The sequence below is a fragment of the Orcinus orca genome, chromosome 2 (genome assembly GCF_937001465.1).
Source record: "Orcinus orca chromosome 2, mOrcOrc1.1, whole genome shotgun sequence".
NCBI lineage: Eukaryota > Metazoa > Chordata > Mammalia > Artiodactyla > Delphinidae > Orcinus > Orcinus orca.
This window is the reverse complement of record NC_064560.1, coordinates 134,147,483-134,167,401: the sequence shown is the minus strand read 5'-3', so window position 1 is coordinate 134,167,401 and position 19,919 is coordinate 134,147,483. Positions and strand designations below refer to the sequence as shown.

At 39.2% G+C, this 19,919-nt stretch overlaps 1 protein-coding gene across 4 annotated transcripts in view; it reads right to left on the bottom strand.

The window, feature by feature from the left end:
* Positions 1 to 18,445: 18,445 nt before the first annotated feature.
* The window catches only part of SCFD1 (sec1 family domain containing 1), a 135,113-nt gene continuing 133,639 nt past the window's right edge, over positions 18,446 to 19,919 (bottom strand). For all 4 annotated transcript variants that reach the window (XR_004478267.2, XM_004282144.4, XM_049706795.1 and 1 more), the window contains one exon: positions 18,446 to 18,673. Coding sequence is in view for 3 of the 4 variants with exons in the window: in XM_004282144.4 (XP_004282192.3) it covers positions 18,650 to 18,673 (24 nt within the window). In the remaining variant the exon portion in view is untranslated. The remainder of the gene's footprint in view (positions 18,674 to 19,919) is intronic.

Here is a 19,919-nt window from a genome sequence, read left to right as displayed (position 1 = left end):
ATCTCCTCTTCATTGTTCTTCTGGTGGGTTTTTGCATTGTTCCTTCATCTGCTGTGTGTTTCTCTGTCTTCTCATTTTGCTTAACTTACTGTGTTTGGGGTCTTCTTTTCCCAGGCTGCAGGTTCTTAGTTCCTGTTGTTTTTGGTGTCTTCTCCCAGTGGCTAAGGTGTGGACTGTGGACTGTGTAGGCTTCCTGTTGGAGGGGACTGGTGCCTCTGTTTTGGTAGATGAGGCTGGATCTTGTCTTTCTGGTGGGCAGAACTGCATCCGGTGGTATATTTTGGGGTGTCTGTGACCTTATTATGATTTTAGGCAGCCTCTCTGCTAATGGGTGGCATTGTGTTCCTGTCTTGCTAATTGTTTGGCATAGGGTGTCCAGCACTGTAGCTTGCTGGTTGTTGAGTGGAGCTGGGTCTTAGCATTGAAATGGAGATCTCTGGGAAAGCTTTCGCCATTTGATATTATGTGGAGCCAGGAGGTGTCTTGTGGACCAAGGTCTTGAACTTGGCTCTCCCACCTCAGAGCACAGGCCTGACACCCAGCTGGTTCACCAAGACCCTGTCAGCCACACGGCTCAGAAGAAAAGGGAGAAGGAAAGAAAGAAAGATAGAAGGAAAGAAAGAAAGAAAGGAATGAAGGACGGAAGGAAGGAAGCATGGAAGGAAGGAAGGAAGGAAGGAAGAAAGAAAAAAAGAAAGAGAAGAAAATTATTAAAATAAAAAATAATTATTAAAAATTAAAAAGTAATAAAAGAGAAAGAAAGTGGAGAGCAACCAAGCCAAAAAAAAAAAATCCACCAATGATAACAAGTGCTAAAAAGTATACTACAAACAAAAGAAAATGGACAGAACCCTAGGACAAATGGTAAAAGTAAAGATATACAGACAAACTCTCACAAAGAAGCATACACAGACACACTCAAAAAAAGAGAAAAAGAAAGAAACATATCTATATATTAAAAAAAAGAGAGCAACCAAATCAATAAACAAATCTACCAATGATAATAAACTCTAAATACTAAACTAAGATAAACATAAAACCAGAAACAAATTAGATGCAGAAAGAAAACCCCAAGTTTATAGTTGCTCCCAAAGTCCACCATCTCAATTTTCGGATGACTTGTTGTCTATTCAGGTATTTCAGAGATGCAGGGTACATCAAGTCAATTCTGGATATTTCATCCGCTGCTCCTGAGGCTGCTGGGAGAAATTTCCCTTTCTCTTCTTTGTTCACACAGCTCCTGGGGTTCACCTTTGGATTTAGACCCGCCTCTGCATGTAGGTAGCCTGAGAGTGTCTGTTCTTCGCTCAAACAGGACGGGGTTAAAGTAGCAGCTGATTAGGTGGCTCTGGCTCACTCAGGCCATGGGGAGGGAGGGGTACAGAATGCGGGGCGATCCTGCGGTGGCAGAGGCCAGCATGATGTTACAATAGCCTGAGGCACACCATGTGTTCTTCCAGGGAAGTTGTCCCTGGATCACGGGACTCTGGCAGTGGCAGGCTGTACAGGATCCTGGGAGGGGAGGTGTGGATAGTGACCTGTGGTTGCACAAAGGCTTCTTGGTGGCTGCAGCAGCAGCCTTAGCGTCTCATGCCCGTCTCTGGTGTCCGTGCTGATAGCTGTGGCTCACACCCGTTTCTAGAGCTTGTTTAGGTGGTGCTCTGAATTCCCTCTCCTTGCGCACCCTGAAACAATGGTCTCTTGCCTCTTAGGCAGGTCCAGGCTTTTTCCCGGACTCCCTTCCTGCTAGCTGTGGCACACTAGCCCCCTTCAGGCTGTTTTCATGCAGCCAACCCCAGTCTTCTCCCTGGGATCTGACCTCCGAAGCCCGAGCCTCAACTCCCAGCCCTGCCCCACCTCAGAGGGTGAGAAGACAAGCCTCTCAGGCTAGTGAGTGCTTGTTGGCAGTGATCCTCTGTGTGGGAATCTCTCTGCTTTGCCCTCTGCACCCCTGTTGCTGTGCTCTCCTCCATTGCTCTGAAGCTTCCCTCCCGCCCACCTGCCATCTCCACCAGTGAAGGGGCTTCTTAGTGTGTGGAAACTTTTCCTCCTTCACAGCTCCCTCCCCGAGGTGCAGGTCCTGTCCCTATTCTTTTGTTCCTGTTTTCTCTTTTGCCCTACCCAGGTACGTGGGGAGTTTCTTGCCTTTTGGGAGGTCTGAGGTCTTATGCCAGCGTTCAGTAGGTGTTCTGTAGGAGTTGTTCCACATGTAGATGTATTTCTGATGTATTTGTGGGGAGGAAGGTGATCTCCACGTATTACTCCTCTGCCATCTTGAAGGTCTCTCTCCTGTTGGAATTTTTAAAATCACAGTTTCGAATGGTTGGTCTGTTCATATTTTCTCTTTCTTCCTGGTTAATTCTTGGAAGGTTATACCTTTCTAAGAATTTGTCCGTTTCTTCTAGGTTGTCCATTTTATTGGCGTATAGTTGCTTGCAGTAATCTCTTATGATCCTCTGTATTTCTGTGGTGTCAGTTGTAACTTCTCCTTTTTCTTTTCTAATTTTACAGGTTTGAGCCATCTCCCTCTTTTTCCTGATCAGTCTGACTAAAGGTTCATCAACTTTATCTTTTCAAAGAACCAGCTTTCAGTTTCATGGATTTTTTCTATTGTTTTCTTCATCTCTGTTTATTTCTGCTTTGAACTTTATGATTTCTTTCCTTCTACTACCTCTGGGTTTTGTTTGTTCTTCTTTCTCTAGTTGCTTTAGGTGTAAGGTTAGGTTGTTTATTTGAGATTTTTCTTGTTTCCTGAGGTAAGATTGTATCGCTATAAACTTCCATCTTAGAACTGCTTTTGCTGCATCCCATAGGTTTTGGATCATTGTGTTTTCATTTTCATTTGTTTCTAGGCATTTTTAAATTTCCTCTTTGATTTATTCAGTGATCCATTCATTGTTTAGTAACATATTGTTTAGCTTCCAGGTGTTTGTGTTTTTTTCCTTGTAATTTATTTCTAATCTCATAGTGTTGTCGTTGGAAAAGATGCTTGATATGATTTCAGTTTTTTTTTTAATTTACCAAGGCTTGATCTGTGGCCCAAGATGTGATCTATCCTGGAGAATGTTCTGTGTGCAGTTGAGAAGAAAGTGTATTCTGCTGCTTTTGGATGGAACGTTCTATAAGTATCAATTAAGTCCATCTGTTCTAATGTGTCATTTAAGGCCTGTATTTCCTGATTTATTTTCTGTCTCAGTGATCTGTCCATTGGTGTATTTCATGGCTTTGTAGGTGGTCTATATTAAGCTTTTATTACTTTAGCAACTCTTACATGAGGCATAAATTTCTTAAGGAGGAATTAAGTGAAAGATCTTCATCATTTATTTTGTGTGTGTATGTGTGTCTAGCTGATATAATTTCTTGTGACAGAAACCTTAGAGTTTAGAATAGGCAGAACTTTTCCAGGGTATTTGGATTTTCCTCTTTCTTTTCTCCTTTATACACAACTGAACATCTCCACTGAAACTGAAAGTGAGTGAAATGCTGAGCCTCCTGTGGTCTTTGCCTGCTGATGACCACAAGGCCCATTTCTTTTCTTTTTTTTTTTTTTTGTGGTATGCGGGCCTCTTACTGTTGTGGCCTCTCCCACTGTGGGGCACAGGCTCCAGACGCACAGGCTCAGCGGCCACAGCTCACGGGCCCAGCCGCTCCACAGCATGTGGGATCTTCCTGGACCGGGGCACGAACCCGTGTCCCCTGCATCGGCAGGTGGACTCTCAACCACTGCACCACCAGGGAAGCCCCTCACAAGGCCCATTTCTTTAGGTACGTGGGTGCACCACAGAAAACAAAAGACAGGCAAAAGGAAGGTTGGCTTCAATCTGATGCCTGAGTTTTACTGTGCTGACAAAGCCTTCCTAGTGTTTGCCTCCTCGTGGTGAGTGCCTTTCATCTGGGAAGATGCCAGCAGACCTATTTATTATATGAATATGGTGGATGCTATTCTTTGTGTATACCCGTGTTACTCTTCAGAAGAGATGCTTTTAGTACATCGGACTCATAAACACTGTCAGGATCTAGGGTGGCTTTGAAAGTGAAGACTTTCGGAGAATTAGTGAGGCTTCTCTCTTTAAGAAGACTTCTGCTTATGTGTGCACCAGCAGTTCTCAGATTGCCTGCTCTCTGATGGCTGTTGATAAGCATTTCCTTCAAGACAGGTTGGTACCTTTATAATCAGGTGATGAAAAGAAGCATGGTGTCAGAAGTTTGACCTGCTCGTGCATGTGTGAAGGTGGAATTTCCTGAGCTCTTCTATAGTCTGGCTCAGTTGTCTAAGGACACATCCTTAGACATAGAGGGGATTTGAACAGTTAGACTGGGCCACTTGGAGGCCCCTTCAATCCTGAGGTTCTTCTGCCCTACAGTTCCAGAAGTTTTCATTTGAGAGAATAAGGCAATGGCTCCCAGACCCCAATGCTCTCTATTCACTTATTACCCATCCTCTCTTTTTCCTTCTGTTAAAATGAAATAATTTCATTATAATTTTTGAAAACAAGACATCCAGTCCCCATGGGCAGAGATGAGGACATAGCCTGAGGTCAGATGATACAATGCTCTAGCTCCTTAGTAAGCATGCACAGGGACATGGGAGTTAGAAGGTAAATTAAATTGGAATATTTAAAAGCAGTTGGGAAAAGCTTCTTTAATTTTTCTTATCCTTGGGCATCTATTTTCTGGATATATTTGGGCTAAATCTATCAACCTTGGAGTTCCCTATTGATTTGAAAGGTGGGGTTTGTGAGGAGGTGGAAGAAGGAAAGAACACATCAGCTGAGAAGGGCGTTTGCCTAAAGCGGACAAAGGACAAAGGTCTCCTTGAAGTGGGAGCTTATTTCTACATTTTGTAAACGATTATCCTTATTTTTACCAACTTCAAAATCAAAGTGGTCTCTTTCACTCTCGCCTTTGGACAACTTTCCTTCTAAACACAAGCAGTTTATTAGAAACCTGAGTACTAAGCACTCTGGAGCCAAAGGATTGTTTCCAGGGTTGGATTCTGATGTCAGCATCAGGGTCTTGGGCCATCAAACATTTCTCTGAATTCAGGGCATCTGAATGCCGGGGATCGTGAGGCTGAATCCTGGTCTTTGTTGAGACGCAGGAGCAGCCTCTTGGTGTCATGTTGGTGTCACCGTTAGACACGGTGCCAGGAAAGAGGCAGAGCAAATCACAGGTGACATCTGAGGAATGAGAAAATTGGTTGATTTATTTCCTTTCCTTCCTGTTACTACAGCATGGGGGACAACTTGGGACATTTTGTTGTTCTCCAAGAGGAGATATTTGAACAGATGCCTACAGAGAGGCTGGTGAGGGTCTTGCCTTCCTGACTGGAGGAATAGGAATGTGTACACAGAGGAGGGCTGCACCTTTGACACCAACTTTTAGCAGCTGAGAGAAGTGTAGAATGGGGCAGAGAAATTTGCTTTGCTGTCTATATAATCTTGCTCCTATGCCCAAGGGCTTGTGTCTTGGCCACAGCAGGCTTCTTGAACAACAGAGTGACACCAGAGTCTTTAGGAAGGTCTCGGGCACGTCCCTGATGTAGCCACGTGGAGCCCAAAGGTTGCAGTGTTGAGGGCGTGGCTCCTGGGTTCTTGTTTGTGAGAACCACTCCCAAGGTACTCATAGCACCTTGTGGCAGGAAAGGTCTCTGCTGGACCAGTTAGCTGTCCCGAGTGGATCACAGAGTCCTGCCCTCGAGAAACTTACATCGTGGGACTTAGTCATAGCTGACATGGACCGAGCTTCAGACCTTGTAACTAGCACTTTCATGGATTATGTCATTTAATCTGCACAACAATTTTATGACATTGTAAAATTATTTCCCCTTTGTAGCGGTGAGGAGGTTGAAGCTTTCAGAAATTAAGGAGCTTGCCTGGGGCCACACAGGTAAGAGGAGATAAGGCTGGGGTTGAATTCAGACAGTCTGGCTCCGGTGCTCATTTGTAGATTAGTATTTTTTAATATAGATGTTAATATCAACCTGTGTGGTGTTGCATAGCTGTTCTTGATTTTTCACAAGTGGCAAGATGTGGTAAAACCAGCTGTTCCTATACAAAGTATTCTATGACAAAGCCAATGATACTTTCTTCCCTTGATTCTTATCCAGGGTGTCTGAATCTCAGGAATAACAGGAACAGACGGCAAATCAAATGGTATTTTTAAGTCATGGAGGCTAAAGAAGGAGAATTTTAAGAAGGGAGTAGACAACAATGTTAAATGCTATGGAGAGAGAAAGTAAAATGGGAACTTAAGAGATCCTGTCAGATTTGCGATTAGATTTTGTGAGCTGAAACCATCTATTGTCTCCTGGTATACCACAAAGGGTCTCTCCCCCCACTCAATTTTAATGAAATACATAATGCACATATGGTACTAAATTCAAAATATATAAAAGGTAGACAGTGAAAAGCTCTAGGTCTCCCTCACATACCTGTACCCCAGGCACCCTTTCCAGGAAGCAAACACTTATCAATTTCTTGTGTATCCTTCCTGAGCTACTCTATAGACATATAATAAGTGTACATACTTTCTTTTCTCTTTTTTTACACATAGAATATTATACTATATGCAGTGTTCTGCATCTTTTTTTTAATAACTTAACAATATATCTGTATTCTTGTAGCCTATCCCATAATAGTACAGCAAGAGTTTCTTTATTACTTTTTGCAGCTGCACAGGGTTCCACGGTATGGATGTGTTCTCATTTATTTAATGAAGATATGTTTTCAGCTTGCCCTGAAAAAGCACCAACAACTAGGAGAGATACTGGAAAGGACTTTCTCTTTCAAGGACAGAAAGGCAACTATCTGAAGGAAGTAGATAGAGCTGAGGACCATTCACGTGCTAAGGGTTGCCTGTACCAGGTCTAATTGAACCCAACAAGAACTAGCTTATTGCTCAAGGGTTTTCTTACAACCTACCACCCTGCACTGTGATTTAGAAACTTCATTTCTGAAAATGGTGTAACTCCTTATACATTGGCTAGAAGAAGTCAAGATACTGTCTCCAATCTTTTGGGAAATGAGGGAAGTTATAATTGTGTCTTTTTGACTTTGTAACTCTAGCATCCCCAGAGTATTTTGCACATAAGAGGCTTTTAATAAGTTTGTTTACTTGAATGAATGAATGAGGGCACAGGGCCACATTGGATTTCTGAAACAGAGTCAGTGAATGAGGGTTTGTGGCTAGAATTTTCATTCATCTATCATCTAACCTCCCATCAAACATTTACTGTAAGTGCCAGCCTCTGCTAGTCAGTCCTGGTTATTAAGCAAACATATGCATTTGACCCTCCATATCCTCTGGTTCTGCATCTGTGAATTCAACCAGCTGTGGATCAAAAATATTTTTTTAAAAAATTCCAGAAAGTTCTAAAAAGCAAAACTTGAATTTGCTGCACATTGGCAACTATTTACATAGCGCTTACATGGTATAAGGTATTATAAGTAGTCTAGAGATGATTTAAAGTATAGAGGAGTATGTGCTTAGGTTATATGCAGATACTATACCATTTTATATAAGGGACTTAAGGATTCATGGATTTTGGTATCTATGGGGGTCCTGGAACCCATCCCCATGGATACCAAGGGACAACTGTACTTAGACAAGTCATCAGGCTGAAATAACTTGGTAGAAGTATCTCTAACCTCTATGTCCTCTAATTTCTAATATCCTAATTTTCCTAATATCCTCTAATTCCTCATTTCAAAAGAAAAGGCTCTAGACTCAGATCTGAGCAGTACAAATTCCACCACTTACTAACTGAGCGACCTTGTATACTGGCTGAATTCTGAACTTATATTTCCTCATCTGCAAAGCAGGAATAGTATTACCTATTTTCTTAGGGGTTTTATGAGGATTAAATGAGCTAATATTTAAAACACCTAAGAAAGTCCTTGTCTGATAACAGAAGTTTAAAGCTGTTAATTTCCTCTTCTTTGGTCTTCTGCCTCTCATAAGGTATGACCCATGCAATTGACCACTGCTGATTTTTAGTATGTTAACTTATCAATAAATTGGAATACAGGTTTATAAATCAGTTTTCTGTAAGTTTGGTTGTAATCTTAGAATATTAATTATGGTAGGGCACTTGAGGATTGTCTAATCCAAGTTGTTTTTTGTTTTTTAAGTAGAGGATACATGATCAGAAATTTGTTTGTGTGTAAACTGCATAATGTAAAAAATTACTCACAGAATTAACAATTAAAAACATTTTAGCAGCACAAACAGAAAGTAGTCCATAAACAGTTTAATCAATTTTATTCTCACAAAGGTTCATAGTTTTAGGCCTAGTGTAAGTAACTGGTCAAATATAAAAATCAATGAGAAAAAAAAAAAAAAAGAAAATCAACGAGAATTCTTATATCTAACAGACTAGGGAGTTCTTGATTTATGGCTTGTATTCTGCAGACACATCTCAATTCTGAATCTACATCCATGTTTCTGTTGATAGTAGGTGTCAGCATTGGCTTTAGCAGTTCTGTGAAAGAGAATGTGTTTTCCCAGAATCAGTTAGACTGATATAATTTCCGGAATTTGGCAACTATTTTATGACTTTTTTGTTTGTGTTTCGTTTTGTTTTGCAAATGGCAGAAAGTCCTCTCAAACTGTCTTAAGCCAAAAAGTGAATTTATTGACTCAGGTAATTGGCATAAAAGAGCTTCAGGTATGTCTTAAGGCTGTCACTGTAAGTTTTTGGTTATAGAAAACACTTTTGTTTAAAAAGTTGACTTTCGGTTTATTAAACCCCAAACTGAAAAAGCCCAGGTCTTCTTAAGCTTTAAGTTCAATTTATAAATATGATTATTCTACAAATATATCTAGCAAATTTTTAATCGAGACATTGAATTTTTTATTTCTATTAAGTTCAATTGGGGTCTTTTAAAAAAATATCCTCTACATCGCTACTTGAAAATGTTTAAACTTTCTTCTACCTTCTTGAATATATGGAATGTAGTATAATAATTGTTTTAATGTCTTTGTCTATTAATTCTGTCAGCCCTGGCATTTCTGGGTAGGTTTCTATTGAGAATTTTTCTCTTCACTGTGTGCTTTATTGTCCTATAATCTTATCTGATAAGTTTTGATTGGATTTTAGATACTAATTATTTTATATTGAAGTATAGTTGATTTACAGTGTTGTGTTAGTTTCTGGTGTACAGCAAAGTGATTCAGTTATACATATATATATATTCTTTTTCATATTCTTTTCCATTATGGTTTATTACAGGATATTGAATATAGTTCCCCATGCTATACAATAGGACCTTGTTGTTTATCTATTCTATATGCAGTAGCTTGCATCTGCTAGTCCCAAACGCCCAATCCAACCTTTCCCCACTCCCCTCCCTCTTGGCAACTGCAAGTCTGTTCTTCTATGTCTGTGAGTCTGTTTCGTAGATAAGCTCATTTGTGTCATATTTTAGATTCCACATATAAGTGATATCATATGATATTTGTCTTTCTCTGTCTTACTTTGCTTGGTATGATAATCTCTAGGTTCATCCATGTTGCTGCAAATGGCATTATTTCTTCTTTTTTATGGCTGAGTAGTAAGCCATTGTATATATGCACCACATCTTCTTTATCCATTCATCTGTTGATGGACATTTAGGCTGTTTCCATGTCTTGGCTATTGTAATAGTGCTGCTATGAACATTGGGGTGCATGTATCTTTTCAAGTTAGAGTGTTCTTCAGATATATACCCAGGAGTGGGATTGCTGGATCATATGGCAACTCTATTTTTAGTTTTTTGAGGAACCTCAATACTGTTCTCCATAGTGTCTGCACCAATTTACATTCTCACCAACAGTGTAGGAGGGTTCCCTTTTCTCCTCACCCTCTCCAGCATTTATTATTTTTAGACTCTTTAATAATGGCCATTCTGACAGGTGTTAGGTGATACCTCACTGTAGTTTTGATTTTCATGAATAATTAGTGATGTTGAGCATCTTTTCATATTCCTGTTGGCCATCTGTATGTCTTCTTTGGAGAAATGTCTATTTAGGTCATCTGCCCATTTTTTGATTGGGTTGTTTGTTTTTTGTTGTTGAGTTGTATGAGGTGTTGGTATATTTTGGAAATTAACTCCTTATTGGTCACATCATTTGCAAATATTTTCTCCCAGTCCGTAGGTTCTTTTCATTTTTTTATGCTTTCCTTTGCTGTGCAAAAGCTTATAAGTTTGATTAGGTCCCATTTGTTTATTTTTGCTTTTATTTCTATTGCTTTGGTAGACTGACCTAAGAAAACATTAGTATGATTTATTAGATGCTGTAACTTTTATCTTGTTGGTGGCTTAGATATGTTTGTATTTCTCTATTCTTGAGCTTTTTTGCACGAGGTTAAGTTACTTAGAAACAATCCTTTTGAATCTTGCTTTTAAGGTTTGTTAGATGGGACCACAATAGCATTTAGTCAGGCTAATTTTCCCCACTACTGAGGCAAAACCCTTTTGAGTACTTTGCCAATCCCTGCATGATTTATGAGGTAATTGGTTGATGGGAACAGATACTATTTCTGACCCCACATGAGCAAAGACAATTGTTCCTGCTCCCTGTATAACTCTTTTAGGTAGTTCTTTCCCTACCTTGGGTAGTTTCTTCACACACAGGTACTGATCAGTATTCATCTGACCCTCTGAAGACCTCTAGAACTCTCTACCTGTGTAGCTTTCTTCTTTCCATTATTCTACCCTATGACCTCAAGCTGCCTCAACCTTCCCAGATGTCCAACTCTGTCTCCTCTGGACCAGCTCTGCCTGTGCTGCACCCTGAAAAAAGTCTCTCCAGGAAGTAAGCTGGTGCAATTGTAGGGCTCATCTTGTTTGTTTTCTTCTCTTAGGGATCCCTGTCCTGTGCTTCCTGACATCCATTGTCTGAAAAATCACTGTTTCTTATGTTTTGTCTGGTTTACATTTCTTTGGCTTTCAAAGGATGTTGCAATCATCCGTTGCATTTTACTGCGTCTGCCTCTGGCTCCAACACTCAGATTTGAACCCAGCGGGTTCAAATGATGTCATTAGGACATCTCTGGGCTCTGCATTGGTTTCATTCTCATGCATCTTGTGGCAATATCGACAACCTCATATTTAAGGCCCTCCAGTTTAAGTCCAGCAGAAAAGAGAGTGGCCCTGCTTTGTCTCAGCAGGAATCTAATTGCCTCTCCTTGGCTGGATTTGTTTACTTATCTATCCCTTAACCATTTACTTGTCAGGAATGGTGTCAGCTCCACCTGAGTCACATGGTGAAAGAAGAGGAAGAAAAGATTGGGGTGACAAAAATCAGGGAAAAGGATACTGGCAGAAAAGTCAACATGTTATTACAGCCACTTAGCCATGGTCCTTCAGGAGAGTCCTGGAGTTGATGTAGCTGTCTCTGGATTCTTAGGATACTGTGTCATCTTCATACATAGAGCTTTCTTTTAGCAAAATCTGCTGTTCCTCTTGAAACTGAGCCACATTGATGGGGTTGATGATTGATAATTTAGAATCATCCTGAGGTTTCCATGATAAAAGCAGCTACAAACATTTAAAGCCTGGTACACACTCATCAACATCCAGAAACTTCTTTGGATATAAACTTTTTAAAACTTTTTAAAATTGAAGTATAGTTGATGTATAATATTATATGTTACACGTGTACAGTATAGTGATTCACAATTTCTAAAGGTTATACTCCATTATAGTTATTATAAAATAGCTTATTTTATGCATAATAGTTTAATAGTTTGTACCTCTTAATCCCCTACCCCTATATTGCCCCTCTCCCCTTCACACTCCCCACTGGTAACCACTGGTTTGTTCTCTATATCTGTGAGTCTGTTACTTTTTTGTTATATTCACTAGTTTGTTGTATTTCTAGATTCCACATATAAGTGATATCATACTGTATTGTCTTGCTCAGTCTGACTTATTTCACTTAGCATAATAACCTTCAAGTCCATCCCTGTTGCTGCAAATGGCAAAATTCCATCCTTTTTTATGGCTGGGTAATATTCCATTGTATATATGTACCACATCTTCTTTGTCCATTCGCCTGTTGATGGACACTTGGGTTGCTTCCTTGTCTTGGCTATTGTAAATAACGCTGGATATAAACTTTTGAGATTTATGATTCTGTTGAACCCAGGGCAATTCAACAAAGCGAAGTTGAATAGTCCCTAATTCTCTCTGCTAAGTCTATGTCTATTTTGATGTGGTCACTATAATAAATCAGAAATTCAGTTTCCAGTTTTCTTTAGTCACATGTCACCTCAGTACAGTCTCACCAGCCCCTGGAGTCAGGTTGCCCTGTGCTTTGCAGTCTTAAAAAATCGTGAAAAAATTTCTCCAAATGTCTATGATGCGATGATCTAGGTCTATTTAAGTAAGTTTAAAAGTCTTCACACAACTTCTATTCACCTTCTTTTGAATATTACCTAAAAATTGTGAATTTTAAGAGCATGAGTTGAAAATTCACAGTTTAGATCACACTGCAATGGGGTCTGTCTTACAGTTTGTCTCAGCACAAAGTACCCAATGGTGACGAAACAGAAGCTTCCGTTTCAGGGCAAACTTCCATCTTGACTTGAATTTCCTCTCAGTCCTTTATAATTTTGCCTTTCCCTTTCATTGTAGAGCCCCATCTGACCTTTCCCATGTTTATGCCAAACTACTCAAATTCTTTCAGACAGGCGGCTGAGCCTGCCAGTTCCTGTGTGTGAGCTCATCGGTAAGGTGTTTGTTTTGTTGAACATCCTGAGCTGGCTGGTTCAGGTGAGCTGCATTGCCTGGAGGGCCCCATGTTAGATGCCCCTGCTCTGTACCACTCATTATGCACAGGAGGAAAAAGAGGGGTAAAGTGACTGACTCAGGTTGATCGGTGAGGAGTGGCTGGGCAAGACTCCAAGCTTCCTGCTTCCTCAGCCAGGAGATTTTCAGCAGTGGGACTTGGAGCAGAGAGATGTGCATGCTGTCTCTGGCTCCACCATGTACCAGCCATGACTTTGAGCAGGGTATTTAACCCTCTGAGTTTTGTTTCCATCTATAAAATTGGAGCTGTACCACCTACTTGACAGTGCTGTTGTGAGGATTAATTGATGCATGCAACTTTTGTAAATCACCTGGCAGAGCAGTTCCCTTTCCTATTGATCTTTGCCTCTCATCTGAGCTTTCTCGGGGCAGGAATCAATTCCTCTGAAGAGAATAACCCTTGTGGAGACAGATGAAACTGGTTTCTGAATCAGTCAAGCTCTGGCCTTGCTGGTTCAGACTTGCTGGGCTCCCTAGCCCAAGATACGAGCAACTGTGACCCTGGCAATATTGTGGATGACCATGCTAGGTAATGCACACCAGGACAGATGGGACTAAGCTTGGATAGTTTGAGAAAGGCCAAAGTTTCCCCAGAGATTTCTTTAAAAGGCCCAAAACCTTTATAGTCCCACAAAAAGGTTTCTGTATCAGAATATTTTATATGAATTTAAGGCAAGCTTGAAAGAAATTATTTTACATTCATTGACAAGACTATTTTCCTAACTCATTTTTTTCTTCAATTTTAAAAATTGAAGTAGAGTTGATTTACAGTGTTGTGGTAATCTCTGCTGTACAGCAAAGTGACTCAGTTATAGACATACTTATATATTTTTATATTCTTTTCCATTATGGTTTATCACAGGATATTGAATATAGTTCCCTGTGCTATACATTAGGACCTTGCTGTTTACCCATTCTAAATGTAATAGCTTACATCTACCAACCCCAAACTCCCAGTCCATCCCTCTCCCTCCCCCACTCCCCCTTGGCAACCACAATTCTGTTCTCTATGTCTGTGAGTCTGTTTCTGTTTTGTAGATAGGTTCACTGTGCCATATTTTAGATTCCACATATAAGTGATATCGTATGGTATTTGTCTTTCTGACTTACTTCACTTAGTATGATAATCCCTAGCTGCATCCATGTTGCTGCAAATAGCATTATTTCCTTCTTTTTTAATGGCCATTGTGTATATGTACCACATCTTCTTTATCCATTCATCAGTTGATGGACTTTAGGTTGTTTCCATGTTTTGGCTATTGTGACTAGTGCTACTATGAACACAGGGGTGCATGTATCTTTTTGCTTTTTTGGTTTTTTTTAATATACTGTTTTATATTTGCTTCAAACAGTGGATTATGTTTTTTTGTTGTTGTTTAGTTTTTTTAATCTTTATGGGAGTATAATTGCTTTACAATGTTGTGTTAGTTTCTGCCACACAACAAAATGAATCAGCTATATGTATACATATATCCCCATATCCCCTCTCTTGAGCCTCCCTCCCACCCTCCCTATCCCACCCCTCTAGGTGGTCACAAAGCATCGAGCTGATCTCCCTGTGCTATGCAACAGCTTCCCACTAGCCATCCATATTATATTTGACATATTATGTATGTCAATGCTACTCTCTCACTTTGTCCCAGCTTCCCCTTCCCCATGTCCTCAAGCCCCTTCTCTACGTGTTTTTATTCCTGCCCTGCCACCAGGTTCATCAGTACCATTTTTTTAGATTCCATATATGTGTGTTAGCATACAGTATTTGTTTTTTTCTTTCTTACTTCACTCTGTATGACAGACTCTAGGTCCATCCACCTCACTACAAGTAACTCAATTTCATTCCTTTTTATGGATGAGTAATATTCCATTGTATATATGTGCCACTTTTTTTTTTTTTTGTGGTATGCAGGCCTCTCACTGTTGTGGCCTCTCCCGTTGCGGAGCACAGGCTCCAGATGTGCAGGCTCAGCGGCCATGGCTCATGGGCCCAGCTACTCCGCGGCACGTGGGATCCTTCCAGACTGGGGCACGAACCCGTGTCCCCTGTATCGGCAGGCGGACTCTCAACCGCTGCGCCACCAGGGAAGCCCCACTTCTTCTTTATCCATTCATCTGTCAATGGACATCTAGGTTGCTTCCATGTCCTGGCTATTGTAAATAGTGCTGCAATGAACATTGTGGTACATGTATCTTTTTGAATTATGTTTTTCTCAGGGTATATGCCCAGTAGTAGGATTGCTGGGTCATATGGTAGTTGTATTTTTAGATTTTTAAGGAACCTTCATACTGTTCTCCATAGTGGCTGTATCAATTTACATTCCTACCAACAGTGCAAGAGGGTTCCCTCTTCTCCACACCCTCTCCAGCATTTATTGTTTGTAGATGTTTTGATGATGGCCATTCTGACCAGTGTGAGGGATCCCTCATTGTACTTTTGATTTGCATTTCTCTAATGATTAGTGATGCTGAGCATCTTTTCATGTGTTTGTTGGCAATCTTTATGTCTTCTTTGGAGAACTGTCTATTTAGGCCTTCCACCCATTTTTGGATTGGATTGTTTTTTTTTGATATTGAGCTGCATGAGCTGCTTGTATATTTTGGAGATTGATTCTTTGTCAGTTGCTTCATTTGCAAATATTTTCTCCCATTCTGAGGGTTGTCTTTTCATCTTGTTTATGGTTTCCTTTGCAAAAGCTTTTAAGTTTCATTAGGTCCCATTCATTTATTTTTTATTTCCATTACTCTAGGAGGTGGGTCAAAAAAGATCTTGCTGTGATTTGTCATATAGTGTTGTGCCTCTGTTTTCCTCTAAGAGTTTTATGGTGTCTGGCCTTACATTTAGATCTTTAATCCATTTTGAGTTTATTTTTGTGTATGTTGTTAGGAAGTGTTCTAATTTCATTCTTTTGCATGTAGCTTAGAGTTTTTTCCAGGTATATTCCTAGGAGTGGGATTGCTGGATCATATGGTAATTGTATTCAATATTTTTAGTTTTCTGAGGAACCTCCATAATGTTTTCCATAATGGTTGTACCAACTTACATTCCCACCAACAGTGTAGGAGGGTTTCCTTTTCTCCACACCCTCTCCAGCATTCAGTTGTAGACTTTTTAATGATGGCCATTCTGACCCTCATTTTAAAATGCAAAGGTAACAAGAAAAGAGCATTCTGTACATTTATTTAGATTCTGACTTCTCCATTTCTAAGGAGACAGGGACATTGCTTTTTCTCCTCTGTAGCTTATCACCTTGATTAGCCTTATTGTCTTTGCATAATGGTCTCTCCTGAAGCGCTGAGTGCCAGCCACTTTGACAGATGTAGTGCTATGGACTGAATGTGTCTCGCACAAATTCAAATGCTAAAGTCTTAATCACCGATGTAATGGTATTTATCTTTGTTTTGTATTGGAGTACAGTTGATTTACAATGTTGTGTTAGTTTCAGGTGTACAGCAAAGTGATTCTGTTATACATATACACATATCTATTCTTTTTCAAATTCTTTTCCCATTTAGGTTGTTACAGAATATTGAGCAGAGTTCCCTGTGCTATATAGTCCTTGTTTGTTGTCTATTTTAAATGTAGTACTGTGTATATGTCAATCCCAACTCCCAATTTATCCCTCCCCCCCGACCTTTCCCCTTTGGTAACCATAAGTTTGTTTTCTAAGTCTGTTTCTGTTTTGTAAATAAGTTCATTTGTATAATTTTTTTTTTAGCTTTCCCATATAAGCAATATCATATGATATTTGTCTTTCTCTGATTTACTTCACCTATTATGATAATCTCCAGGTCTATTCATGTTGCTGTGAATGGCAGTATGGCATTATTTCATTATTTTTAATGGCTGAATAATATTCCATTGTATGTATGTACCACGTCTTCCTTATCCATTCCTCTGTTGAGGGACATTTAGGTTGCACTTAGGGACATTTATGTTCCCTTTCCTCCACACCCACTCCAGCATTTATTGTTTGTAGACTTTTTGATGATGGCCATTCTGACTAGTGTGAGGTGATGTCTCATTGTAGTTTTGATTTGCATTTCTTTAATAATCAGCAATGTTGAGCATCTTCTCACGTGCCTGTTGGCCACCTGTACGTTTCCTTTGGAGAAATGTCTATTCAGGTCTCTGTCCACTTTCTGATTGGGTTGTTTGTTTTTTTGATATTGAGATGCATGAGCTGTCTGTAAATTTTGGAAATGAATCTCTTCTCGGTAACAATGTTTGCGAATATTTTCTCCCATTCTGTGGGTTGTCTTTTCATTTTTTTTATGGTTTCCTTTGTGTGCAAAAAAGCTTTTGAGTTTAATTAGGGCCCATTTGTTTATTTTTGTCTTTATCTCCATTGCTCTAGGAGACAGATGAAAAAAGATATTGTGCCATTTATGTCAAAAATTGTTCTGCCTATGTTTTCCTCTAAGAGCTTTATAGTATTAGGTCTTACATTTAGGTCTTTAATCCATTTTGAGTTTGTTTTTGTGTATGGTGTTAAAGAATGTTCTAATTTCATTCTTTTACATGTAGCTGTCCAGTTTTCCCAGCACCATTTATTGAAGAGACTGTCTTTTCCCCAATGTAATGGTATTTGGAGGTAGGGTCTTTGGGAGGTAACTGGGTTTGGATGAGGTCATGGGGTGGAGTCCCCACAATGGGATTAGTGCCTTTAAAAGGGGATGGAGGGACCAGAGCTTGCTCTGTACTCTCCACCATGTGAGGACACATGGCTGTCTGCAAATCAGGAAGAAGGTTCTCACCAGACAGTGGATCTGCTGGTACCTTGATCTTAGAATTCCCAGCATCCAGAATTATGAGAAGTACTTTGTTGTATAAGCCACCCAGCCTATGGTAATTTGTTATAGCAGTCCAAACATGCTTTGAATTTCATCCCAGGAATAAGTCACATTAATCAACCACTACCCACCTAGAATTATTTTTCTTGACCTGTGCTTTGGTACGATAGCATTGACTCATGGTAGGTGGGGGTGTGGAAAGAAGCAGTTCTGTTAATTAATCTGTTGTTTTATCTATTATCAGGATGTTGTCTGTAACACTACAGATTTCTCTTGATGAGGCTCATTAGGAGGAAAAGCTCCCTGGCCTTTATAATAGGAACAGTTCTTTTCTCTGGAGCGATTGGTTTGCTTTTATCTTATGACTGCCTTGAGATATATGACTTATCAACATTCCTTTTTAGTGCTATGTGCCAGGCAGATAGGAAGGTTAGAATCAAATTTAATACTTACTTTTACATATTATTTAGAACTTTACAGGATAAATGTTTTGTATTTGTCTGTTCCAGATGTTGTTAATATTTGACTTTTGACATTATATAAAGGAGGGATTTTATGTGATAAAATGTACATAGCTGTGCCAGACAGAGAAGAGACATTAAAGTGGCTATAAAATCTAGAGGCAACATGGGAAACAAACCATGGGAAGGTAATTTTACAATTAAAATGCTTACAATTTAGGAGATGTAGGAGATTCATGAACCAATGAAATAACACTTGTATATTACATTCTTAAACTTTTACTAGCTTCAATCATAATATATTGGTTATTATATTAATATTTTAACATTATATTCAGACAGCTTTCCTTCCTTCCAAAGTACTTTCTTTCTCATTTGTCAAACATAACAGGAGAGATAATGTACAATGTTAAAATTTATTTCTGAAATGCTTTATTGTTTTAATCAGTACACATTATATTAAGTATAGAATTTCCTTAAAAATTAACAAATAACTCTAAGTTTCACTGTTAGGACATTGATATGAAGAAAGGAAACATCTGGCTCTTTTGACTTTTTACATTTATCCAAGTTCTAAATAGATTCTCATGTTAAGGTTCTTCTGTGTTATTTTTGTCCAAGTTGTGACAGCTAAAACAAAACATAGAAATCATAAATATTACTGTTTTTAATCACAAAAGAAACTTGGGCTTGAATTATATTTGTAAACACCTTAAATGCACACTTTTATCATGGTAAAATCCAGGCTTTCTATTTCATGCACTGCATTTCTAGAATAATACATTTTCATTCAATATTCACCACTAACTCAAATGTTTAAGATTCATAGATATTTAAAAACTGTCATGGCAAAAAGATGTGTAAACATTATATAGGAGTAAATTCAAGTAATGGAAAACAAAAATCTGAGAATAAAAAATTAATATTAATTCACTATGAAAATGTAAAGAAAAACAACATCATGTGTGACTTTACTGCTGACAGTTCACTTTTCTATATTATTTCTAAAAGAAATTAATTAGAAATATATTTAATATATTTCTAAAGATCATTAAAAGGAAGGGAAAAGGCTTTCAATTCTGGAAGGCTGGGTAAACTATTGCACCAAGTCTATGACAGAGAGATAGAAATTATAAACTTTAAACAAATACAAAAACCAACTACCTGTAGGCAATGGGGAGCAACTGAAAGCAGGTGGCTTCTGGAACAGAATCAACACTTGGAAGGAGGGAATAGCCTGGACTGAGTTCTCTGGTTCTGTGGCTCTTAGCCTGAAGGCAGGCCACAGTTGGTGCTATACTGGCAGCTAAAACTGACAGAAAACCTGCAGTCTTTCTGGACTGAAAAACCAGAGGAAAGAGTTTGGGGGCAACAGACTGTACAGACTAACAAACAGGTGAGATTTGAACTGCTACCCAAGAGACAGAGTTTGAACTTTGGGTTTGACCAACACTCTTCAGAGAAATAGAATTCAGTTTCCAAAATACAACATTCAAAATGTAAAGGATACAATCTAAAATTAGTAAATATATGAAGAAACAGGAAAATGGAGCCATTCTCTAGGGGGAAAGACAATGGAAACCAACAGTGTGATGATCCATGTGTAGTAATTAATAGAACAGGGTTTTTTTTTGGCCATGCTGCATGGCATATGGGATCCTACTTCCCTGACCAGGGATCGAACCTGTGCCCCTTGCATTGGAAGTGCAGTGTCTTAACCACTGGACCCCAAGAGTGGGCCCATAGTAGACCACGTTTTAGAAGCAGCTAGGACAATATCTTCAATGAAATAATGAAAAATAGGCTCACAATGAATGAAAAAAGGAAATCTCAACATAAAAATATAAACTACATTTAAAAAAAATCCAAGTGAAAA